Source organism: Phoca vitulina, unplaced genomic scaffold, assembly GCF_004348235.1.
Source record: "Phoca vitulina isolate PV1807 unplaced genomic scaffold, GSC_HSeal_1.0 scaffold54, whole genome shotgun sequence".
Classification (NCBI taxonomy): domain Eukaryota; kingdom Metazoa; phylum Chordata; class Mammalia; order Carnivora; family Phocidae; genus Phoca; species Phoca vitulina.
In genome coordinates this window covers 4,981,482-5,008,654 of record NW_022589757.1, presented here as the reverse complement: position 1 = coordinate 5,008,654, position 27,173 = coordinate 4,981,482, and the positions used below count along the sequence as shown (strand labels likewise).

Below are 27,173 nucleotides of genomic sequence, written 5' to 3'. Positions count from 1 at the left end.
ATATTCTGCTGGAGATTGACCACGACCTTCTCTGGCAGGCTGCTCGGTCCCAGGGAGTAGATTGTCTCGTGGCTCCGTACGAAGCAGACGCACAGTTGGCCTATCTTAACAAAACGGGTATTGTACAAGCTATAATCACAGAGGACTCTGACCTCCTCGCTTTTGGCTGTAAAAAGGTACTTGACTACAACTATATGCTGCTTTTCTGTGTAGTTGGCAGTGGTGTAAAGCAAGGAAATAAGGTTTTTCCTCTCTAGGAATCATTAATACCCGCAGTTAATATCTACCTACAATGATAATAATTTTATTTAAAATGAAAAGGGTTTTGCTGCTTGACATTTGTGCAGTCTGGACACTTTTTCATAATAAGCCCTTAAGGTTAGAAGGTTTTATTGTTGTTTTATCCAAATTCTTCAATAGAGCGTAGACTTATTATTTTTATTTTTGGTATAACTTATATGCTTTACATTTTTCAGTTAGGTGAGGTAAATAACTTATCCAGCCGGTTGCTTTGCAGTTATTTAGAATTATGTATAAAGCTGTTCAATGGAAAATTTTATCATGATGTAGTAAGGGGGGAATTAAGATACAAAACTACAAGATGATATCATTTTTGTTACTGCCAATGTTATTTATATCATCTATAAATTTCATAGAAAGATCTGTCAAAGGATTAATGCTGGGTAACAGTGATAGATGAGAGATGTCAGGCAACTTCTGTTTTCTTCTTCCTGAATTTCTATGTTCTCCAAATTTTCTACAATGAGCATGTATTACTTTAAGAATAAGAAAAAGGATTTTTGTGTGAATCACTGTTTGATCACCATGACAATCCTGGATGTCAGTGGGAGGTAAGAGGTACAGAAAGGGCATTCTTTCTCCCAGAGTCAGAACAAGGGAGTCCTGGCACACGACCTGGTCTATCCTCATCTATGCTTCAGTTTCATTTATTTGTAGATTTCATAGTAATTAACTGGCCTGCCTATCTCTCCTCTCTCTCAGTGCTATGATAAAGAACAAGAAAGAATTCTTAGAAATATTGCAGTGGATTAGATAATGAAAAATTAAAATGACCCTTATAGGTATTGACTATTTCCCTTCCTTTTGAAGGTGATTTTAAAAATGGACCAGTTTGGAAATGGACTAGAGATTGACCAGGTGCGGCTGGGCATGTGCAGACAGCTTGGGGACGTGTTCACAGAGGAGAAGTTCCGCTATATGTGCATTCTCTCGGGCTGCGACTACCTCTCCTCGCTGCGTGGGATTGGCTTAGCAAAGGCCTGCAAAGTGCTAAGACTGGCCAATAATCCAGACATCGTGAAGGTAAGAGTGAGTCGCCCAGTCCGGTTGGGTTTCCGGAGCATTTCTTACGTCAGAGATAAACCCTTCAGAATATGAATTTTAAATATTCTATCCTCTCAGTAGCCCATATCATGTCATCAAAAGGACAAAATGACTAAAACACTAGGATTTTGCTTTTGGCAACTGATGGACCTGCTTTAAGCAATTGGCAAAATTTTTTAAATGAAGACTAATGTAAAGAGACTTAAGGGCAAAATGTTCTAGATAGAATTAATGTTAAAATGTATTATCTTTCAATTTCTGTCCTATTCTCTGTAGTGGTGGCTCTCAAATTTTTTGGTCTCAGGGTCCCTTTACCCTCTTTAAAGCTCTTGGTGGCAATAATTTTTGTTAAATGGCTTATAGCTGTTGGTATTTACTGAATCAAATTCAAACAAAGATAAAATGTTGGTTAATTTAAAGCTAATAGTAATAAATTCATTACATGTTAGCATATGTAGCATATTTTAATGAAAAATAGTCGTGTCTTCTGAAAACGTGAAAATTCTGACAGGGATTGCACATTTATGTAAATCTCTTTCACATGGCTTGATAGAAGACAGCTGGGTTCTCCTACCTACTTCCTCTGACATAGTATCATGTGTCCTGTGTCCTCTGGAAAACAGACACCTGCATCACCGCTCGATCATTTCTCTGATAGCTTTACCTTTTAAAAAAAAAAGGGGGGGGGCAGCATATGTTGAAGAAGCTCATTTCGCCACCCCCACCCCACTCCCCTTGGGGGGAAGTGGGGGGGCCCGAGGGGAAGGGAGCCATGCACTAACCTGCCAGTGACCCCAGGGCCACTGACTTCTGCTCTCTGCCTCTCCCCTTGTTCATCTGTGAGTGTGGTAGGGAGTATTTAAACCACTACCAGCTTTAATCATCCATGACTCTAACAGAAGTTAGAGGTCACCTTCATTTTAATTCTCGGGTTTTGTATGTTTGTATTTTGCTGTGTGGATGAAAGGGACTTTGAGGGCGGGGAATGTGTCTTAATGTCACACCTGGGGATATAAACTAGATGTGTAACTGACTTGTTCATAATAATAGAAAAATCGAAGAAAATGCTGTTACAGTTTTTAGTGATATGACATGGTCGTGTTTGCTGGTAGAGGCTTTCAGTGCAGATAAAATCAATTGATTTTCTGTCAGTCCTCAGCCTCTTCTAATGTGAACCAGTTGATCTTGGTGATGATACACTCCCTATTCTGTATTTGCAGATAACTAGTAAATATTTTTACATTCATTATTAGGTTATCAAGAAAATCGGACACTATCTTAAGATGAACATAACAGTACCAGAAGATTACATCAAAGGATTTATTCGAGCCAACAATACCTTCCTTTATCAGCTAGTTTTTGATCCCATCAAAAGGAAACTCATCCCTCTGAATGCTTACGAAGATGACATTGATCCTGAAACACTAAGCTACGCTGGGCAGTATCCTTTCTGAACCAGAATAGTAGAATTTTGCACTTGTTCCATATTTTTATGGTGAAACTTTTGGTGAGGCATTCAGTAAAAAGCCTGCAAATTGTTTTTTTTCTTTTTTATAGTGAAACCTATGTCTTTTAATTATCATTTTAATTATCATGCTAGTGAAAATTCATTTCATTTTAATTATTGTGGTAGTGAAAATTCAGAGCATCTTTTTGTTTATAAACCTGCGGCTCATCTATCATAACGTGCTAATTACTTAGGTTGCCTTGACAGAAACCTGTACTGAGTCGGTCACTTAAGGTACACATTCCAAAGGTGGTACTTCTTGGTCGGCAAGTTCCACTTCCTAGGAGGGGCATTGTGGATGTGTGAGCCCACCCGTTGAGGATGCCCTGCACAGAGACCCTGGCTGCATGCACGCAGGCTGATTCAGAGCTCAGTCACGTAGCCGGTGGCCAGGACTCCCTCTCCGTCTCCCTGGGAAGGAAGTGATGACGTGGGCTTTGCTTCCAAAAACGGCCAGCCCCTACAGTGACAGATAGAACCTAGCGGATGACCCCTGTGGTTGTCATCTCCTACAGTGACAGATAGAACCTAGCAAATGACCCCTGTGGTTGTCGTCTCCTACAGTGACAGATAGAACCTAGCAAATGACCCCTGTGATTGTCGTCTCCTACAGTGACAGATAGAACCTAGCAAATGACCCCTGTGGTTGTCGTCTCCTACAGTGACAGATAGAACCTAGCAAATGACCCCTGTGGTTATCGTCTCCTACAGTGACAGAAAGAACCCAGAATGACCCCTGTGGTTTCAGTCATGCTGAGTGTGGAGAGTAAGGAATACACTTTTCGATCTTAATACGTTATCGTACAGTTGTTAATAAAGGCATTTTTCCTTAATCTTACCAACCAAGGTATTTTGATGATTCCATAGCTCTTCAAATAGCCCTTGGAAATAAAGATATAAACACTTTTGAACAGATTGATGACTACAATCCAGACACTGCTACGGTAACATCTTAAGGACTTTTTTTTTTAATGACTTCATCTTTTAGAGAGCACATTTTAATTACATCTCAGGAACTCTGACTAAAAGATTTTTATTTTATTTATTTGAGAGAGAGCATGAGCAGGGGGAGCGGGAGAGGGAGAAGCAGACTTCCTGCTGAGCAGGGAGCCTGATGCGGGGCTCAATCCCAGGACCCCGAGATCCTGACCTGAGCTGAAGGCAGACACTTAACCAGCTGAGCCACCCAGGTGACCCAGGAACTGTGACTAAAGGCAAATCTTCATTTTGTAAACATCTTCTATGCATCTCTATATCCCAGCACTATGCAGAATATGGGTTTAAAACAACTCAGTGATAGAGAAATTATCTTAGAACAGATATATTGGCTAATTTTCTTAAAAAGCAACCAAATGATATATCACCAGACCTTTAGACATGAACATTTCATCTGAATCTACAAGCATTTGATGGTTTTCTTCTCGTCCCACCCCATTCGCCTCTGATATTTGGCATAGTTGAAAGTTCAAACCTAGAAACGCTACCATTGGAAGTAAATGCTGTTTTCTCGCTCACTCATAAGCACTGCACAAATATTAATGGAACACCCCTGAACTGTGTCTCTGAGCCCATTCCCATTCACTTTTTCCCAGTTGTGTATATCCCTTCTGACACACTCCCCCACCATTCTCTCCTTTCCCAGACTCTTCTCTTTTCTGTTCAAATTTATTCCTTAAGTAAGTTCTGATTATTTTATCTTATTTATGCAGAAAATTCCCACATCTTTAACCTAATCTCTAGTCTAACAACAGCTGCATAATTCTAAATGTTTCTTGGATCTCTACATAAATGATTTCCTATAACCTTAAATCTATCCACAGTCAAAAGAATTCCTTAACAGTTTTCCTTAATGACATTTCTCCTGTTTAGCACTTACTAATGCCTAAGTTATGTCTCCGTAGTTTACTTTGTGGTTCTTCCCAGCAGAATATAATTTTCATAAAGGCAGGGCTTTATGAACTTCACTGCTGTATTATATTTACCACGTTTATTTGTTGAAGGAATGAGTATCAGTTACATGATCTCTTTCATTCTCAGACTAGAAGACTTGGAAATAAACTTGGGCTTCTCTTTCACTGCTAATCCTTTTGCTTTTAGTTCTTCTGAATGACAGTTTCTTCTTTCTCATAGCTTCCAGTCTAATTCGGGTCTTTCTACCTTTGCTCACTAATTCAGTTCTTGACTGAGCATTTATTAAGCACTAAAACAAGCATAGGTTAGCTAGTGTTCTGGAATATAAAGAAAAATAAAATATAATTCTTCCTCTGGTGCTCATTGCCTAGGGAAGGGAGATGTGGTTGTATATATAGAAATGTGGAAATTTCTGTAATAGAGATGTATTCTAGTCTCCATGAAAAAGGTGGGGGGCATGTACCTAACTCCACCTAAGGAAAGGATGCTTCATAATAATAATACCAAACATTTATTGGATATTTACTACATCCTAAATGCTGTTTTTTTTTTTTTTGAAGATTTTATTTATTTGAGAGAGAACATGAGGAGGGGAAGGGGCAAAGGGACAAACAGACTCCCCGCTGAGTAGGGAGCCTGACACGGGGCTCGGTCCCAGGACCTGAGATCATGACCTGGGTCCAAGTCAGACATTCAAGTGACTGAGTCACCCAGGCGCCCCCATTCTAAATGCTTTCTAAGCACCTTACACATAGTAACTCATTTACTCTTCAACAAGCCTGTGAGGTCAATACTGTTATTCCCATTTTACGGATGAAATGAGAGGGAGGTTAAGTAATTTGCCCAGAACACACATTTAATAAATAGGGGAACTGTGATCCCAGGTCAAGCTCTCTCTGTCTCCTTTAGAGAAACTGAGGTGTCCTGGGTTTGCAAAGATCAGTGGGGATTTTCAAGATGAGATAGATGAGTGATGCCAGGCTGCAAACAACGTGTGTGGAGTAATGAGTAGTTAATTATGGCTGGCCCAAGACTGTCCTCGTGTTCACTACGTGAAGGGAGCAGAGCTTGAGAAAGAAGACGAGGTGAGCCTGGAGAAAGTGGCCAGTGAGAAACCAGGACCAGTTGAGCATTGAAAAGAAATCATTACTGTCAGCTGAAACAAACCAAGCTACTAAGAGCACAAATCCCTAACGATATTCGGAAAGAACCTTATGTGCATCAATTCAAATCACGTAAACCTTACACTCAGGTTGCTCTTTCCTCTTTCTCTTTTTAGAACTTCTCTTAATTAGATGTTAGATTTCCTAGTCTTCGACTTTTTCTGTCTTATTCACGTCTTTGTCTTGTGTCATGTTTGTCTTCCAACTTTGTACTATCCAGTATAGTAGCCAGTAGCTACATATGGCTATTTAAATTAATTCACATTGAATAATATTTAAATTTTAGTTCTTCAGTTGCATTGGCCACCTTGCAAGTACTTAGTGGCTAGTGGCTATCCATATTGGACTGCACAGAACATTTCTGTCATTGCTGAAAATTCTGTTGAGTTTTTTTCTATAGTCATTTTCTTTTCTAAGGGTGCTTTCTTTAATTGTACTTTTTTAAAGATTCTGTGTCAGGGGTGCCTGGGTGGCTCAGTCAGTTAAGTGTCTGCCTTTGGCTCAGGTCATGATCCCGGGGTCCTGGGATCAAGCCCTGTGTCGGGCTCCCCATTCAGCAGGGGGTCTGCTTCTCTCTCTCCCTCTGCCACTCCTCCTGCTTGTGCTCTCTCTCTGTCAAATAAATAAATAAAATCTTTTTTTAAAAAAAGATTCATTGTCATGGATCTCTCTGAGAATATCAATTATAATTTCTTGCACATTTTCTCCCATTCTCTGCATTCTCTGTTTGCTCTGAATTGTTTTTTTTCTACTTGTTTTGGCCTTTTCTCTTCCATGGTAGAGACTTTCTTCAAACATCTGAAGCTTCTTGTCTATTTGTTCTTATTTGAGAGAGGCACCGAGCAGCTGGAGAAGATTTGTGAACAATTGGGGCTTATAATCTTGGGCTTTACTCTTGGGTGATCTGATTGCCAACAAGCTGGCTTGATTTTGTTTTCTCTGCACAGTTCCAATTTCCAGAAAGGGATCCATCAGTTTTGACTTAGCACATGTATACATGGCAGTTTGCATTTTGAGAGCAGGTTAGGGAAAGCGAGTTGGGGTGGGCCTTTCATTTGACCTCTGTCTTCAGACAAATGGATTTCCCCATCTTCTGAATTGCCTACTCCTTCTGGGTTTCAACTGAACAGTTGCTCTGGTTCTGAAGGCAGGTAGGTGTGAGTTGACTGTATGGTCGGGTGGAAGATGAGGGCCCAGGGATCAAATATCCTCATCTTAGCCCTCCCCCATGTGAGCCCTGCATGGTACCTGGTGCCTTAAATCCCTGAGCTCTTCTCACGTTTGTGTAGGAGAAATTGACTTCCCTTTGGGATTCTTTTCTGCAGACACTTGGGTTTGGTCTAAGTTCTTAAAATTTCTCTATCTGTACTCTGTCTTCACTATGGTTTGGGCCATACAGATATCTCCTAATTTTACTGCAGATGGAATTTGATTATTGTTTTGGGGAGATAGTAATCAAAGGAAGGGGATTGAAAAGTGTTTACTCGTCAATCTTCTTTACACATTTGAATTATTGCTATTATTATAATTTCATCAGGAATGATTCTTAAGTTATTCCTTTGTCTCAGAAACTCTAAAATAGTTGGTTGTGTTGAATGTGTCCAGACATTAACGAGAATGTTATGGCTCACTAAGATGGCCATCCTTTTACAGAGAAATTTCTGTAGGAACCATTAATTGTACCAAACTAATTCTTTTTGTTTATCTAAAATTTAGTCTTCCCAGGATGGTTTTCTACTTGCCTGTTTCTTTTTTCAGTAAAACCATCAATGGGATCTAATGCCATGAGCTATTATGCTTAAGCTGTTTTTTATAACCATTCACTCAATTATTCCAAATAACCTTCTTTGTTAATTCTCAAGGTGTATCCTGAATAATGTCACCTTGTTTTATTTATTTTTATCCTTTAAGTGAGAGGCTTCGATTAGATTCCAAGTTTAGGTGGGATTTTTGTCGAGTGGAATTCATGCCCTAAGTACCAACATTGTTTATGTCTTTGTTAATTTTTATCTTTGCCTCTCTGCTCTATTAGAATATCATTGATATCCTCTTAATAGAGCATTGTCATCCAAAATATGTTGTAATTGTGAATAAGTTATATTAGCATTAAGAATGATCGCTTACCAGCCCTTACTGGCAATAACTCTTTTATGCAAGATTCAATGTAGACCCAAATAGCTTTCTGTTTGTCTATACTGTCCACTAAAGACGGCACTAAGTATGGGTCAAACAGAAACTGGAGTTTTAAATTAGATCGTTTTGGGGGTGTGAGTGGCTCAGTGGGTTAAGCGTCTGCCTTTGGCTCAGGTCATGATCTTAGGGTCCTGGGATCGAGCCCCGCATCGGGCTCCCTGCTCAGCGGTGAGTGAGTCGGCTTCTCCCTCTCCCTCTCCCTCTACGCGCACATGCATGCGTGCGCTCACTCTCACTCTCGAATAAATAATCTTTTAAAAAAAGAAAAATAAATTAGATTGTTTTGGTTTAAATTCAACCAGGTTTTAGAGATGGGATGGTTGCTTACTTTAAATATACAGTTTTATGGTCTTGATTCTCAGGTGCTTTGTAACTAGGGTAAGCGACTATTTAGAGGCTTATTGCCAGATCATTATTAAACTAATTGCTATTGTGTTTTGAAATAATACTCAGATTTTAAAAGCACTTGTTCTGGCCACATTTCTTCAAGTATATTTTAATTTCTTGCACTGTTAATCTTAAGGAGATTCACTTTTTATTTCTTAGAAATGAGCTAACAACTCACTTGACTTTCATTAGAAGAGAAACAGACCCAGGAGTGCAAGACACATTTAATAGAAAAGTGTAGTACCATCAAAGTAGAAAATGTTATTAAAGAATAGATATTTCATCAGAAATTGCTCAAAAGAGTAAATTATTTGCTTATGATTTATGTTGCTAGAGAGGGAAATATTTGGCTATTTTCCTTCTTCAAGTAATCCTTTTCGATTTTACTATTTTAGCCTGCCCAATCAAGAAGTCAGGGTTGGAATGACAAAACATGTCAGAAGTCATCTAATGTTAATAGCATTTGGCATAGGAATTACTGCCCTAGACTTGAGCTGGATGTTGTTTCAAATGCTGCAAGATTGAAGGAAAATCCGAGTACTGTGGGCATTGAACAAGTGATCAGTATTAAAGGGTTAAATCTTCCAAGGAAGTCATCCATTGTGAAAAGACCAAGAAATGGTATGTATTTTTGCTTGCAGTATATATTGTGAAATATTAGTGAGTGTTGATCACATTTAAGAAATCTTTGCCAAACCCAAGGTCACTAAAATTTTCTCCTGTTTTTTTTTTTTTTTTTCTAGAACTTTAGTAGTTTTAGCTCTTAGATCTAGGCCTTTGATCCATTTTGGATTAATTTTTTCGTATGGTGTGAGGGTAAGGATCAAGGTTCACCTTTTTTGTATATGGCAGTCCACTTGCTCCACCATTTGTTAAAATATTGTCCTCTCCCCATTGAATTACCTTGGCACATTTGGTGACAATCAGTTGACCTTGACCATATATGTGTGAGTCTGTTTTGGACTCTGTCATTCTGTATCATGGGTCTCTTTCGCTATCTTTATGCCAGAACATCATCTTAATTATCGTAGCTTTCTGTAAATCTTGGAATTAAGTAATATAAGTCTAAGTCTACTCTAAGTTTGTTCTTTTTTTGCAAAGCTGTTTTGGCTACTCTATTTTTCTCAATTCCATACAGATTTTAGAATCAACTTGTCAATTTAAAAAAAAAAAAAAAAGCCTGCTGAGATGGTGATTGGAATTTAGTTGACTCCATAGATCAGTTTGGGGAGAATTGACTTCTTACCAAGATTGGGTTTTCTGATGTGTTTATTTAAGTCTTGTTTCATTTAGTGTTCAGCAGTGCTGTGTGGTTTTTAGTGTCTTACACACACATGTATTGTCAAATTTATCTCTGTGTTTCAGATTTTTGATGCTACTACAAATGATATTTTAAATTTTGATTTCTAATTGTTCATTGCTAGAAATCCAGTTGACTCTTGAACCAACAAGGGTTTGAACTGCGCAGGTCCTCTTATATGTGGAATTTTTTTCATAAATACAGTGCAGTAAATGTATTTTCTCTTTATGATTTTCTTAATATTTTCTTTTCTCTAGATCACTTTATTACAAGAATACGGTGTATGACACATATAGCATACAAAGTATGTGTTAATTGGCTGTCTGTGTTGTCAGTAAGTCTTTTGGTCAGCAGTTGGCCATTAGTAGTTAAGTTTTTAGAGAGTCAATAGTTAGATACAGATTTCTGACTCTGGAGGGGGTCAGCCCTTAACTCTCCTGTTGTTCAAGGGTCAACTGTAGGATTGATTTTGTATTTCAATCTCCTGTTTGTACCGCAAATCCGCATATTAGTTCATAGTGTCCCTTTCATAGACTCCACAGGATTCTGCAGAGACAGTCAAGTCACCTGCAGATAAAAACAGTTGTGCTTCTCCTTGTCCAGTCTGGATGCCATTTATTTGTTTGTTTGTTTGTTGTTTATTTTTTTTTTCCCTTCCTCCTTTTATGTCTTTTTCTTGTCTTCTGGAACCTCCAGTATAATGTTGAACAGAAGTGCTGAGAGTGGAATACTAAGTATTAGGGAAAGCTGTTTTATTTTTATCATAGAAGATGTGTAGAAGTAGAAAGACTAATTGTAATCTGGTCCTTCTCTCTTCTTTCCTTCAGACATGAATGAATGAAAGTCTAACAACAAAACAAAACAAGCCCTTTGCAAACCTTTTAGCTCATGCTTTTGCTTTTCAAATTTAGGTATAGATTATTCATGTTTTGTCAAAATGTATTCCTTATGAGTGTAAATCTTTCCCTGATAATATCTCTGGACCTTTGTTTCCTCTTCTGAAATGGGAACTATATCGCCTGTTCACAAATGTTAGTGTATGTTATGTACTGTAATGTATAAAAGCCCCTTGTCCATAGCAAGTACACTGCATGTTCGTTCCTTCCCTCCTGTTCCCATGAGGATAAGCTGTTCATTTTATGTAGAGAACTCATTATCTCTAAGTTCTTTATGTCACGGTCTGCTTTGTTATAACTGCCACCTGTCAATGGATTTTGTGCCCTGGGCTCACACAAACATAAAATAAAACAGTAAGTTTCTTTCCCTCTTTTAGTTGACAGGCCTTTCATGTATTTAGAGACAGCCATTATGACTCTCCTAAATTTCTTTTCCAAGCTAAAAGTTGCTTACCTACCCAGTTTGTGTTTTGGATACAATACAGGTTTTAATAATTGTGGGACTATTATGGTGAGTGGTTGTTGAAGTGCAGTCTTCTTACCACAGAGCACAATAAATGTTTAGAATTGTGTATTTTCAGCCTTCACCCAGAGACTATGCTTGTATTATTGCAAACTAAGAAAGATTTTGTTAACATTCCTGTCATTTTACTGGCACTTACTGAGTTTATAATCAAAATCAACTAGTTGTTGTTAAGGCAGGTACAGTTATACTTTTAAACTTAAATCTGGATTAAATTATCTACTGATGCAATCAGTTCGTTATAATCCATTTTTGCCTTTCTTGAAAAATCTTTGTGTTGTCTACTAACAGATGGTTATTATCTGTGTCACCTGGAAATGAGAGAAGTATGGCTCCCGGTGTCTCAAAGTTTTGAATAAAACGTGTTTGCTTACGTAATGTTTAATGTACTGACGTCGAGAGCACTTACGCTAGATTCCAGACCGTTCAGACTGCTAGTCACCTGTGGTCTTTCTGGGCACTTCAATTTGCTGTAATTCCACATAACTCATATCCAGTTATTTTGCTCTGCCTTGTCCACTAGGATAATATGAGAGACACTGAAGTGTCCTGCTTAGCATCTAAACCCATGGAATTCCCCCGAAAAGCTAGTCGAATAGCCTTATCACAGTAGGAAAATGCGGTTAGCTTGGCATGGCTGCTTCTTGGAGAAACCTTGCTGAGGATCCTACAGTGTTTGTGTTTACTTCTTCCCTCTTCCCTAAGGGCTCACAATTCTCTGCTTAATAAACAAATTAAGGCTTTTATAAGCAAAATCAAATTTACAGATCTGTAGCTTCTTAAAAATCTGTGTATTTGGGCACCTGGGTGGCTCAGTTGGTTAAGCGACTGCCTTCGGCTCAGGTCATGATCCTGGAGTCCCAGGATCGAGTCCTGCATTGGGCTCCTTGCTCAGCAGGGAGTCTGCTTCTCCCTCTGACCCTCCCCCCCCCCTCATGTTCTCTCTCTCTATCTCATTCTCTCTCAAATAAATAAAATCTTTTAAAATAAAAATCTGTGTATTTTTAAATTTGAGGTATCCTCTTCTGGTCTCTAGTATTTGGTACCCCCAACCATTTTACTGATCTCCTAGGGTAGTGAGCACTCACTGTTCAGGCTGAGAATTAGTTGTAGTTGGACTGATTTCAAGCACCTGCCCGCTATCTCTATGTTGTTGTCTATGTCAGGCATCAACTGACTGTATTATTTAATCTTATGATTTATTCTACTGCCATAGAATACATTGGTTACACAAGTTTCTCGGGCCCCATGGCTAGGTAATGAGGATCAGAACTAGAGCGCAGGTTACTTCACTGCGTGACAATCCTATATACTTCAAAGGCAGTAATATATCGGTGGTGGGTATAAGTGGCTGCTGGTTTTATTGGAACATTTTAAAAATCAAATAGGAAATCGTACATTGATGTGTAAATTGCCTTAATTTTTTTTATTCAAAATCAAGCCTTTAGTATCAGAAGTAAATAGCCTTACAGAATTGATTGTATCCTGAAATTTTGGTTTCGGTAATTTCACATTAAATCATACAAATAATTGACATTACAACTTAACTAATCTGTGAAATTGTAAAACACAGCTAAGGGAATTTTTTTTCTTTTGAGTCATTCTTGTATCTCCTTTTGTGATGCATCATTAAAGAAATAAGACTTCCTCCTTAGGACAGTGAGATGCGGACTGTAACAGTGAGGCTGAGTCTCCACACGGAACAAAGATTTACAGGCCATTTTGTTTTTATTTAGAAGAGCTGTCAGAAGACGACCTGTTGAGTCAGTATTCCCTTTCATTTATAAAGAAGACCAAGAGAAATAACTGTGAAGGTCCTACATCCTTGAACTCTTCTGAAATGCTCATGCCTGACGTGGCGGATGGAAGTACTGTTAGAAAAAACGGGAGCGCAACACTTATGACGAGAAATAAATTTGCGGCGTTTTTACAGAGAAAAAATGAAGACAGCGGTGCAGTTGTGGTCCCAGGGACCAGAAGCAGGTACAGTTCATCTACACAGTGTTGTGTGTCTGTTGTATCACCCACTCCGCCGGTCCTTATTCCACTTGTCCTACGTAAACACTGAATCCGGGTTGTCAGTGTGGAGCCCAGCTTGGTCCATGTACTGTTTGCGTCATGTGTCACCTGAGTCCCGACGTAAACGCACATCCGTTCTCTTGAACATCTCTTCATACTAAAGCAAAATAAGAATTGTAGACTTATATTTTGCATTAGAAAAATTGTGTTGTTTTGGAGGGTCCCTTGCTTATTTCTACTGTTTTTTAAGAACTACGATTTTGCAGAGTAGGGTTTGTTTTTTTTTTAAGATTGGTTTATTTGAGAGAGAGAGAGAGAACATGAGCAGGGGGGGAGGACAGAGGGAGAGGGAGAGAGAGAATCCCAAGCAGACTCCCCACTGAGCACGGAGCCTGAGATTATGACCTGAGCTGAAATCAGGAGTCAGATGCTCAGTCAACTGAGCCACCCAGTCGCCCCAACAGAGTAATTTTAGAAATATATTTAAATACAGAGTTCTAATATTAATTGAGAACCTAATACTATAGTAGACATTGGGTTACAAAAATGAGAGACATAGTATTTGTTGAGAAGCTTGTAGTGTAGTTACAAAAATAGGTCCATAAAGAAAATCTGTACAGTGTGGCAGGTACAACAAAAGTATGCCTGAGGTGTCCTGGGGGCATTAAAGGAACGTCTCCTGCTGAGTGGGTGGTTGGAAAGGGTCAGAGGGAAGGGACAGGTGTCAGGTACCGTTACAAAGAATGGAGCCTCTACCTTCCCCGTGGGCAGAGACATGGAGCATGGGGCACCTACTTGCTGTCGGCTGCTCCTGTTACTACTCCTGCCAAAATGTAAGTCTGCAAAAGGACACTGATGGAACAGAAATAGACAGGAGGCCAGTTCATGGAGGGTTTGTAAGCCAGGCTAAGGAACTTCTAGACTTTAGAGGTGATAGGAGCTATTTGGTGGGTTTTAATCAGGGGAGGGGTATGATTTGATTCCTGCTTTTGATAGACCATTCCAAGTGTGCTGTGAAGGATGGATTCTAGAAGGCCAAAAGTGGAACAGAAAGATGGGTTAGGCCGTTTTATAGACCCTTTGAGTGATGATGAGGTTTTGGAGTTGGTATAATGTAGGGGTCAGCAATTGGGACCCTGGGATTGGACCACCTGGATTTGAGTCCTGTCCTGTTCGCTCATGAGATGTTTGACTCAGGCAGATTAAATTCTGGGTGCTTCAGTTTCCTCTTTTTAAAAAATGGGGCCATACTCTGGTTTCTCTTCAGATCGCATGAATCTTTTGCCTTTTTAAAAAATGGGGCCAACAATTATGACAAGCTCAGGGCCATTGTGAGGATCACATTATGACTGTACACAAAGGTGCCTAAAGCGGTACCTGATGGATGGTAAATACATGGTGAGTAGCTCTTACTTTATGGTCTGGATGGTGGTACCACACCGAGCGGCAGGAAGTTGGAGTGTTAGAAGTTACCTAGGCATGACCTAGTAGCCCAGAGAACACCGATCAGCCCCCACATTCCTCTGGAAGACTTAGAACGGATGTGTTCTTCAAGTTTAATCCACCAGGCCGCGGCCAGTCTGTCTAACCGTGACGGTGAGAGACGGGCATGAAGGAACCAACCGCTGGTCATCCTTGAAACTCGCCGTAGGCGTCGTTCCAGACCCTTCTCCCATCGGGCCTTCCTAAGGAAAACAGTCACATCCTGATTAAATGATCATTCTGATTCTGCCTGCACTAGTCCCTCTCGTGGAAGGTGGTTGTTACTAGTGGAATGATGAAAAAGGAGGCTGCAGATGATGGAGAAGAAGACATGATACATGCCGGTTACTACATTCTAGAAAGTTGGCTTTCCTCTCTTGCAGAAATCCTTGGAACTTGCGTTTCATTTTTCCACGTGGATGAGAATAAAATTTCCCTTTTCTGTCCCTCGATGTCCAGCTCGGTCACCACCCAAGCTTAATGAGATACCCGTTCACAGCTGCACATCTCCACTCTATAGTTTAGGCAGATGTGTCACTGATAAATTGTTAAGAGATCCTTGGAGAAATGCATTTTTTTTTTCCTCCATCAGTTTCCTGTGAAACAATAATTGTAAGTCCTTGATGTAGGATTTTCCAACCTGGGTGGTACAGCAACATCCGATAACTAGATATGATTAAATCAGTTTTCTTAGCTAATTTTTGAAGTTGTTTAATACACTCTCTTATTCCTCACAGCAAAATTATGAGATAGTCAGGGTCGCTGTTTTTTTCTCTATTTTGGGTTAAGACACTGAAGGTCTGAGAGGTTAAACAACTTTCCCGGGGTGGTGTAGTTAGTACCATCGACACAGGGGTTCCTAGTCCTCATCAGTGCGGTGGGTTGAAAGGAGCAAGCAGTCTCATTGGCCTGGATATGAATTCTCACTGTGTCATTGAATTAGTTGAGGGATCTTTCACACACCACTGAATTACCCTGAACCTATTTCTTTATAAAATATGGATGATCAGCTACTGGAGGTTGTTCTGGAGACGAGCAGAAGTAGATCAAGCATCTGACACAGTGCCCAGTCACTAATATATATGCAAGAATTTATCATCACCCCCCTCTGTAATATGATTTATATTTAATGTAATATCACCCACTACATTAATGTAATGCAACACAAGCTATTAAATATGCCAAAGATTGTCTCCATCCCATCTGCTTTTTTGGAAGTCTGCTTTAACTCTTCTTTATTACATAGATACTTATCCTAGAAACATTCCGGTTTATCTTTTGAGACCTAGAAATAAAAATATCAATTAAGCAACACTGTAGGCTAATTGGGAAGAAGTAGCCTGGATCTGAGAGGGTGTTCTGGGTTTTAATTCTGCTTTCTAGCTGATTAATTTTATAACCTTGGGCACTGTCACTATTAACTTCTCTTACCCATGAAATCCTACCTGGAAGACTATTTGGATATCATAGGGGTTCTTATTTACTTAAAAATGAATGATGTGATCAGACCTGGGAGCTCCTGTTTTGTGCTTAGTGAATAGCCTAGTAGACCTTTCCTTCCATGGACTGCTTCCTTCTTGGCCTGTATCCACACCTCAGCCGGGGATTTGATAAAGGACAGAGGGGATTTTTACCCTCCAGCATGTAGTAAATATTCTGTTTATCATTTTGGATTTGAACTAATGCTTATTAAGGAGGTAAATTCTCTTTAGGTTTCATATTTATCTGATCATATACCCTGGGAATTTCCTTTTTTTTTTTTTTTTTTCTCTAAAGATTTTATTTATTTGTCAGAAAGAGAGAGCTCAAGCAGGGGAAGTGGCAGGCAGAGGGAGAAGCAGGCTCCCTTCTGAGCAAGGAGCCTGATGCAGGACTCAAACCCAGGACCCAGGGATCATGACCTGAGCTGAAGGCAGATGCTTAACTGACTGAACCACCCAGGTGTCCCTGAGAATTTCCTTTTTAACCTCAAAATTCTCTGAGTACATCTTCTCCGTAATGATACTGATCTTTCTTTTGTATTGGAGTGTTTATAAGTGACTTTTTAAAGCTGCTACACTAAGTAATACCTCTTATTAATACAGAATCTTATGATAGATATGAAAGTCATAACCTCAATACTTAAAATAGCATAAAAGTTTATAGGGTATTTATTTAAAAAGCCGGTAGAGTACGTACCACTACAAGTTCCCAGATGATTTGCTACTAGGAAATAAGCTAAGATAAAGAGTAAGTGGCTAATTTCTTTTATTTTGCTTTTACAAAATAAGAGACAGTAGTTGCATATTTCTGTAACTCTTCACATATTTGACTGTCAGCCATGTGTTAGCCGCCAGTGTAGGTGCTGTGGATGGCACCTGTCCTTGGGGAGCTTCTAGTCTGTCTGCGAGTTTATTAAATAAAGGTTAGGGGGGAAAGACGTATGTGATGATTAGGTGTAGATAAAATATGCAAGTTCCAAGTAATGTATGTAGAGAGGACTGCTTTTAGGAAATCCTATCTACAAATTCATTATGTAAATAAATTTCTAAATGTGTGAATGTCGGTATAACCAAAATTTAAGCTTTCAAAATCTGTTTTGTCTTTATTTATGAAATTATGTATTCATGAGATTTTTCTTGAAGAATCTAGACCATTTTTCACTCCCTGAATCTTAATCACCTTTGTGGGAAAACTCTAGAATATTTATAAGTTCTTTCTGTTGTTTTTTTCTGGCAGGTTTTTTTGCAGTGCTCTGGATTCTGCCGACTGTGTATCGGTGGAAGCAGGCAGCCAGCCCCTAGAGGAAGGCGCTGTCACGGAGAAAGAGACCAGTCTAAGTGAGTCAGGTTGCGTAGATGGCCAGAAGCTGGCTGGGTTGGACGTAGCTCGTAGCTCAGGTGATCCGACTGCAGGCAATGGAGCCGTGACTGACAGTGAGTCTCAGTCTTCTGAGACCAGCAGGTTCACCAGGACCATTTCACCACCCACTCTGGGCACACTCAGAAATTGTTTTAGTTGGTCTGGGAGTCTTGGAGACTTTTCACGAACTCCAAGCCCTTCGCCAAGCTCTTCTCCACGCACAGCATTGCAGCAGTTCCAGAGACAGGCTGACCCCCGTGCGGCCCCGCCTGGCCGGAGGGAAGTGTCCCATGTGTCTCAGTTAAAGAGCGATGGGTCAGGTGATGAAGAGCCTCCCTTATGGCCAGTGGGGTCCTCTCCACAGTCTCAGGAAAGCGCAGAATTATTGCCACACAATTTGAATGCATCAAAACTTTCTCAGCCTTCTAGTAAGGATTCGGATTCAGAGGTAAGTCACGTTATGAAGCCTTTGTTTTCAAATCCATGTGTAAGAGGAAATAGGGTGTTAATCAGATAATTGGGGAAATGTTGCCCAAGTTTTAGAAATAATTGGCGGTCTTAATTTTTTATTCTAGATCTTACTTGTAGAAAGTTCACATTCTATCCATCTTAAGGACTTCTCCGAATGTTCATATTTTAAACTCTTGCACATTTAATCTAACCCTGTATTTCCTGAGTCACTGTGTGCTCTGTTGAGAGGTATCTCAAGTTGTGCGCAGTTAAGACGTAAGCAGAATGATACATTATAATAAATTGAGTATTTATTTTCTTAATATACTCTTGAATTCAGATAACATTTGAAACCTTATAAGGAAATGGCCTTATTAATTTGCTGGTGTTCATCTTAAGCTTTAGTACTTAAAAATATGTTTTCATTTACTCCTCTTATTCTTGCTACACTTCCCCTTCTAACAAAACAAAATAGTAGTACTTGTGACTTTGTTACTCTGTTTTAAGTTAATAAAAGCATCCTAACCATTTTTTTCCTTATTTATAAAATATCTTTTAGTCTGATCTAAATCAAAACTTCAAATAAGTACTGCTCATAAGCGCCAGTGACGGTTCTATTTTAAAATGCACGAGAGCTTCCTTTACATCTGAGTCACCTCAGACTTAACAGTATAACATACTTCATTTTATCTTCACCAACTCCAATTACCAAGTTGTAAGAACAATTATAGCCACGGTACTATTTGACAGAATCTTGATAATCCCGAACATTGAGGAGTAATAAATCAGAATAGCTTATATTTATCAAAAGGAAAATATTTTATTCAAGTTCCCAAAGGAAACATGAATTGTACTGGACTCAAACTGAAGAAAAAAGCTAACCTAAAATGTCAGAACAAATTGTTTTCACTTGGAGAAAGCCGAAATCAGTTAATATATTGAATCCAAAATCTGTTCCATGTGGTGTTTGAGTTTTGAAGAGTGGGGACAGCCTTTGAGACTTGGGCTTTTCTTTCTCCTTTCACTTGCTTTGGCTTCAGTTCATCCATACTGGTCCGGAACCCCCTGTTTCTTTTAATATAAGCCCCCATTTTAATACCATCATTTTCATTTTGTGCTTCACACTGCATTTGCTCTTGGCCCCATGCGGGTGCCGCCACAGCCGCTTTGTCTCGAACATCTTTCATAAAAACACCAATTTATGAGAATACAGGTCTGCTGAGCTCTTTCAGGATGTTCTTTTTCCTTTTTCCAGCAGACCTTTTCCTGTCTCACTTTGTAAGCTTTTAGCCATGTGTTGCTGAGAAGCCTTCCTAGCTCACAGGCTGTGGCCTGGGCATGCTGATGGAACTTTCCACATTTCTGAATTCTGGATAACCATTTTTTGTATCTCTCGCCACCAGATGTAGTAAACTCCTGTTAGGATAAATAAATTGTTAATTCTCAAAGAATCAGAACACTAACAGGTGACATAAAATTATATAATCTTTCTTTGATTCAGAAAATGTTTCAGAAAGCCACAATACTATTGGGCTTCATTTTTAACATTAGTTTTTACCGGATGACTCTGTGAAGAAAATATTTCTCTAGTGGAGCCTTCCATTGGTAGTTGACTGTGAAAAGCAACAACCTTAGATTCTATGTGTATTGAGTTCATTGACCCTATTTGAGGTAAATTAATCTTAGGACCTTACTCATGACCTTTATTTTAAGAAATTTAACATCTGAAACTAACATATGTCGACTACACTTAAAAAGAAGAAAGAAAAAGAAACAAATGATTTATCCCAGAGTCACCACAGCTGTTAGCTGTGTGAGGAATATTGGAGTTTCTGTGAGTTACAAGCCAGTTAATGGAGTTATTTTTCACGTCGGGATTATTTTTTTAAGTATATAATACTGTAAAGAATCACAAGGTAAATTTTTTTTAAATCCTCTTGAAGAATGCAGAAATGTAAAGTCTTCTGAATCTTCATTCATTGTCCTTTTTTATGTGACTTCTGTGGGAAGCCAGATTATTCTGTCTATAGAAAAGCTCTACATGATGGGATAGCCAGAGGTGAGATCTCAAGGTCACTGTGAAAAGTAACTGCATTTGACACAGTATTACTCTACTTCTTCAAAGTAGATCACCCCCCTTTTTTTTTATGTTGAACACGTTACCCAATTAAAAGATGTGGCTATTCTGGTTCAACTTTTTGTAGCTAGTAATTTATGAAAACTCTCAGCTGGGCTTGGGTAAACCAGTAACGTTACAGTAGGAGACTTGTCTTACTTGAGTCAGCATTTTGACAGGCTCCTGAAAGGGTTAGGAAAGCCTTCAAATTTAAACAGATCCTTTATTTTATACAATTTCCTTTAGCTAAAGCATCTTGCTAGTTTCTTCGGTGAAACTTGGGGTAAGCTGGCAAACACCGTTTCCACTTCGATTCATTTTCTTTTCATCTACTCCGTGTTTCATACTTTTCTGAGAAATTACATTTTTTATTTATACTGATTTTCTTGTTTCACTTGTTTCGTGTTTTGTTGAATATGGGTTAGTTGTCATAAAGAATCCACAGTCAAAATCTAATTTTTTTTTTAATCTGGGGGAATCTAGGAATCTGACTGCAATATGAAGTCACTTGATAATCAAGGTAATCTGAAATCCAAGCTACGTTTATCTCAGTTTTTGAAAAAAGACACACTTCCAAGAAACAAGGTAAAAACAAACACTTAATTTTTTTTAATTTCAGAAGCAGTGTATGTTTATTATCAGAAACTGAGAAATATCAACAAAATTAAAAATTAAAGTGCCTATATTTTTATTTACAGGAAAAACATCTACTTTCAATCCTATTAGGACCATGTTTATACCTGATTGTAGGTGGTGAAGTTGTGAAACCCTTATCTTCTCTTGCAGGTCTTTTTTCCATGTGCTTCTACAGATTACTTGTAACAACTGAGCAATATGCCATTGTATGAGTTTAGCTAATTCCCTTACGTTTGTTATTTCCCCTAAACATATTTTACTGTAGTAGATAGTACTGCATTCAAGATCTCATGGATAAATATCTGCATACCATTTTTGATTGTTTCATAGGGATGAATTCCGTGGGCTGGTATTACTGGTCCATACGATTTAAACCTTTGATGTATGTTGCCAAAAGACCTTCTAGAAACTGAATATCCAACAAGCCAGGTTTTTTTTTTTTTAATCAAAATATATAAATATTTCCATGACTACATAGTGAAAGCTCACCGGTTAAAGCATATTTTATGTATTTTATTAAATGTTCTTGCCTGTTAATATGAAAATGCTCGTTTCTAACTCAAAAATGCATAAGAGATACAAACAGTATAAAAGAAAAAGTACAAGTGGTTGATTAGTATATAAAAACGTGTGTAACCTCATTAGTAGTCAAATAATGCAAATTAAAATAATGAAATATAATTTCTTACCTCTCAGATTTTCAAAAAATATTTTTAATTTTAATTGTACTCATTTTTATGAGTGTATAGTGAGAAAATAATCACAGCTTGTGTATAAATTGCTCTGCCATTTCAGAAAAGCAGTTTGAATGGGTTTAAGTAATTCAACCCCATAAGTACATTCTAGAACTTGAGTCTAAGGAAATAATGAGAGTTTAAGTACAGGAATACTTATCCTGCATTGGTTACAATAGTGGAAAATTGCAAATAGCCTATCTAAAAATAAAGGAGTGAATTATTAAATACATAATTGGTTTTAGCTCTTAGGTGGTGGAGTACAGGTGAATTTTTTTTCTTGTTTTCTCATGTTTTTCCATAGTGAACACATTATTTTTCTAACAGCATAAAAACTTTTTTAAAATTTCAGTAAATGGTCTGCATATCCATTTGAAAAAAGATCCCTGTCTCATGCTATATAAATATAAATCCTAAATATATTAAAGATTTGAATGTAGAATATGTAAATATAAGACTCTTTTTAAAATCTTTGCATGCAAAAGGCTTTTTCAGACCTACACTGCCTTGGAAGGGTGTCCATATTATTTTTGAGTAAAGAGGAAGAACATGAAGCAATATGTATAGTGTGGTATTTTTGCTTAAATACTCAAAATACTCATGCAAACTGTATATGTTTATATAATCATAGTAAAAAGTCTGGAAAGATGCCAAAATTATGTGCAGTGACAAATAGGACTGGAGATGTAGAAAGTACTTTCCCGAAAGAAGTTATGTCGACATTAAACCGTCGTCTTCGTAGTCATCGTCGTCGTCGTCTTATTATTATTATTATTATTGCTCTCAGAGTTTTTGTCAGGGTTTTAAATGTCACTTCTATTTTGGTGAAAACTCCCCAGATGGACCTTCCCTCTTGCTCCCCAATATCCATCTTTAATATCCAAAATTAAACTCACCTTTTTTGTTGTTGCTATACCTCAAACCAGTTCTTCTCAGAACATTTTTTATTTTCATCTGCTACCTAAGATTATATTATTCTCTTTGTCATTTAATTTCAAAATCTTAGGGTCCTTTTTCTTTTTTTTTAAGATTTTATTTATTTATTTGACAGAGAGAGACGCAGCGAGAGAGGGAACACAGGCAGGGGGAGTGGGAGAGGGAGAAGCAGGCTTCCCACAGAGCAGGGAGCCTGACGCAGGGCTCGATCCCAGGACCCTGGGATCATGACCCAAGCCGAAGGCAGATGCTTAACGACTGAGCCACCCAGGCGCCCCAGGTCCTTTTTCTTTATAACTGCCAGTTCGATCCTTCTGCAGGGGGTAAAGAGAAATAACCCCACATCTGAACCTATCCAAATTCTAATGTTTCTTTCTTTGTCTTGTTTTTCGCTCTCTCCCTTTCCCCCTCACCAACACCCCACCAAGATATCATCTTTCATGTGTGAACGTTCCCGTTCTTTATACCTCCTCTGGCAACTTCATCAATTTGAAAGCCTTGTTCTATATGCCGCACTCTTACTATCCTAAAGAACAACAACAAGACATTGATGGCTCCATATTTCCCACAGGATAAAAATCAACCCTTGGATAGAAAAAGCTAAATGTCAGTAGAGATCTTTTGAAGAACCTATTCAAAACAAAATTCACTTTTGCATGTGAAAAGGAAAACTATCCAATCAAAACATATTAAGTGAAAAAAAAAACATTTTTACACACTGCTTATTGGTTACTTTTCTATTTTAATGTGCAGAGAATAGTTTGAAATTAACTAAAGGTCATTGCTTGAACAAAACAGTATTAAAAGGGGCATTTATTCTTCAGGTTCCTGGGCTGTATAAATCTAGTTCTGTGGACAGTCTTTCTACAACCAGGATCAAGCCTCTAGTTCCTGCCCGAGTCAGTGGGCTCAGCAAGAAGCCATCGAGCATCCAGAAGAGGAATCATCATAATGCTGAGAACAGGCCAGGATTACAGATAAAAATCAATGAGCTCTGGAAAAATTTTGGATTTAAAAAGTGAGTTGCCTTGTTACTTACTCTAAGGATAAATTATTTTTTTGTAATTTCTATCACTTTTTCCCAATTCTTTGTTTTCAAAGGAGTCAATTTTGTTTTCTCTTATCCTAAGAGAATTATTTTCGTCTATTCTCTTTAGCTGACTCTTTTTAAGTATATTTAACTTCGATGTCTATACCTTCATTTAGTGAAAAGATGACAAATTAAAAAGCTTCAGTTCTTGGTCTGGCGGGGTCTATTGTTAAGCAAGTGACTTTTTCTAGCCTAAGTGTCTTGGCTTCCTTCCTTCCAAGTCTCTCAGGATTGTATTGAAAATAAAGTTGTTTTAGACATGAGGGTAGGAATGTAATGCTCTATCATATTCCTTGATTTAAAGCAATTTGTTCCGCTAAATCATCACATCTGAAATGGGGAAAATCACTGAGCGTATGTGATGATTGTGCCAGATTTCTAATGTATGGGACAAACACTGTTTTTTTTTATTTTTTTATTTTTTATTTTTTTTAAAGATTTTATTTATTTATTTGAGAGAGAGAGAGACTGAGAGAGAGAGCACATGAGAGGGGGGAGGGTCGGGAGGGTCAGAGGGAGAAGCAGACTCCTTGCCAAGCAGGGATCCCGATGCGGGACTCGATCCAGGGACTCCAGGACCATGACCTGAGCCGAAGGCAGTGGCTTAACCAACTGAGCCACTCAGGCGCCCAAACACTGTTTTTTTTTTAAAGATTTTATTTATTTATCTGACAGAGACAGTGAGAGAGGGAGTACAAGCAGGGGGAGTGGGAGAGGGAGAAGCAGGCTTCCCGCCGAGCAGGGAGCCCGATGTGGAGCTCGATCCCAGGACCCTGGGATCATGACCTGAGCCGAAGGCAGACGCTTAACGACTGAGCCACCCAGACGCCCCAGAACAAACACTGTTTTAAAAGAGCTGACCCTCTGTATATTTACCTTTTTTGAGCCACACAGTACTTCCTTCCATTAAACTACAAAATTAGTCTCAGAGTACTACGATTTATAATTAATTTATTCCCTTGTTCTTCTCAATAAAGCAAATGTGCTAAAAATAGAGGAAGGGAAAGTTACATGCGTGGTGGGATTAAACCTTACTTAATAGAAATGTCACAATCAGATGAGATGATATGAGCAGAAACACTTTGTAAATAGCAAGTGCTGGACACAATTATTTTTATTTTGCATTGTGTGAAGTCTAGGATTAAACCATATAGCAGCAGTTCTCAAATATCTGCCTTCAGGCACCCTTTACACTTAAAAATTACTGAGGGCCCAGAAATATTTTGGTTTATGTGGGGTTATACCTGTCAATATTTAACTGTCTTAGAAATTAAAATGGACATTTTTAAATAACAATGACAAACCCATATTAAAATCAATAGTATATTGTTACAAAAAATAACTTTTCCAAAACCAAAAAAAAAAGTGAAAAGAGTGACTTTTTTATACATTTTTGCAAATCTTAACTGTGGTTTAATAGGACTGAGCTGGATTCTTACATCTGCTTCTGTGTTTGATCTGTTTTGATAGGTTGTCTTGGTTGAAGTGTAGGAAGAAAATCTGGCTCCACACATATTTGTAGTTGGGAAACACATATTTAATAGACTTTTTATTTAGCTGTAAATTTTCTACTTTGTTATTATACCAACATTCAACAAGTGATGGTTTCTCAAAGGTTAGTTACAATATCAGATACGAAACCAAGTCAGCTGACTTTTCATATTCTGTGTTTCATTACAGTCTGTTGGTCCATAGCGCACCTTGAGTGTATCTTTTGCTCATGCATGCATTGGTCATCTAAAAAATGTTGACTTATTGAGTTGTGTTTATCTTCCAAATGTAGACACATTTCATTATACAATATAAAGAAACCACAGTTTTATCAGAAAGTCTTTAAGTATTGAGAAGCTGTCAAGTGGCAGACACAGGTTATCCAAAATTCTGACTTTCACTTGAAAGCTTGAATTTTATAGTTGGCAACAAATCCTGTTAGTTTTTCCTTGGGGGTAACAACCGGCTCTCTTTGTTCATTTTATTTGTATTTTATTTTATTTTAAAGATTTTATTTATTTATTTGAGAGAGAGAAAACATGAGCAGGGGGGTAGGGGTAAAAGGAGAAGCAGACCTCCGCCGAGTGGGGAGCCCGATGCAGGACTCGATCCCAGAACCCTGGGATCATAACCTGAGCTGAAGGCAGACGGTTAACTGACTGAGCCACCCAGGTGCCCTCTTTGTTCATTTTAGAGAAGCCCTTTGCCAGATAACTAAATTTGAATAACCATGGTGTGGCACATGCTTTTTCACTTGAGATAACCATCATACTTCACTACCAACAGAAATGCCTCATGTTGTATTTCCCATTTTGTCATATAGTACTAAGAAGTTGAGAGGGTTGAGATTTAATTAAAATTAATGATTTTTACTACTTCCCCAAAACATTCTTAAGTGAGACTAACTTTTCTCTTTTCTTTTAACTGCAAGTACATGTTGCTGGAGAATACAAGTGCTGCTAGTATTTCTTGTGCAGTTTGGGGCTAGTGTCCTGATTTGTGCTGAGTTGCCAGTCGCTTTGATTCAGCTTTGCTTTTGGATCATCAGTACAAATGTCAGCACAGTGGAAAGCAGATAAAGTCTAAATATTATGAAATAGTTTTAATCTTGTAAACCCCCTAAAAGGCTCTTGGAAATTTTTAGGGGCCTGTGAGCCATACTTTGAGAACTGCCACTGAAGAGAAATTGAGGGTACAAAAATATTCCTAAATGCCTTTCAGGAAAAAAAAATAATAATAAATGCCTTTTAGAAAATAAGACTACTTTGTTGACAGGAGATAGAATTACCTGTGTTATCTTCATAATAGGATGAATTTTTATAGACCTGGAGCTCCCTTCCAGCCAAAAAATAAGTTGGGGGGAGGGAGGAGTAAAAGGGCTTAAACCTGACTCAGGCATCACTTAAGTTGGTGCTTAGCCAGACTCGAGAAGGGTGCTAAGGAGAAAGGAACTGAAGTTTCTTTATTGGACTCATTCTGCCTTAGCTAGTACACATTCAGTAGTGGCCTTGCACCTGCCTTGAAAGGTGATTTAGGAAGCAGAAAGGGGAGCTAAGAAGCAAAACTCAAATTTTATTGCGATACTCAGAGGAGACCTGAATGTGTCATATATTAAATTAGGACAAATTGAAAGGTCTTATCCTCTTTATATACCTCTCTTTGGTCTAGGTAGATTATTCTCTATAATTAGTACCCTAAAAACACCAATTCATTTTATTATATTTTGCAGAGATTCTGAAAAGCTGCCTTCTTGTAAGAAGCCAGATCCCCTGTCGCCAGTCAAAGATAACATCCAACTAACTCCAGAAGCAGAAGAGGATATATTTAACAAATCTGAATGCCTGCGTGTTCAGAGAGCAATATTCCAATAAATGCAGACAGCTGGGAGGCTATTGCCTGCAAGAGAATATCAATTTGAAGTGCTGTTTGGGAATGCATCAATTACCAGACTGAAAGATTTATTCATAGACATATGCCATTTTTTAAATAGCGTACATTTTGTATATTAACTATGTAATTATTTCTTTTGTTCAGCTTTTTATATTTTCATAAGAAGCTAAGTAGAGAAATCATTTTAGACAGTTTTTGGAAGTTTTGATGGTTTGGGGCAAGTCCCCTGGAATTGATAAAAGCCTACTCTAAAGATTTCTGTCA

The 27,173-nt window shown here is 38.3% G+C and overlaps 1 protein-coding gene across 1 annotated transcript in view; it reads left to right on the top strand.

Moving 5' to 3' along the window:
* EXO1 (exonuclease 1) overlaps positions 1-26,958 on the top strand; it is a 35,315-nt gene extending 8,357 nt beyond the window's left edge. The window contains exons 5-14 of the mRNA XM_032389350.1: positions 39-176; positions 1,111-1,323; positions 2,598-2,785; positions 3,699-3,795; positions 8,901-9,126; positions 12,961-13,207; positions 17,444-18,014; positions 20,616-20,717; positions 23,263-23,456; positions 26,749-26,958. Of these exons, the coding sequence (XP_032245241.1) occupies positions 39-176; positions 1,111-1,323; positions 2,598-2,785; positions 3,699-3,795; positions 8,901-9,126; positions 12,961-13,207; positions 17,444-18,014; positions 20,616-20,717; positions 23,263-23,456; positions 26,749-26,890 (2,118 nt within the window). The 3' untranslated portion in view covers positions 26,891-26,958. The remainder of the gene's footprint in view (positions 1-38; positions 177-1,110; positions 1,324-2,597; positions 2,786-3,698; positions 3,796-8,900; positions 9,127-12,960; positions 13,208-17,443; positions 18,015-20,615; positions 20,718-23,262; positions 23,457-26,748) is intronic.
* Positions 26,959-27,173: the final 215 nt, after the last annotated feature.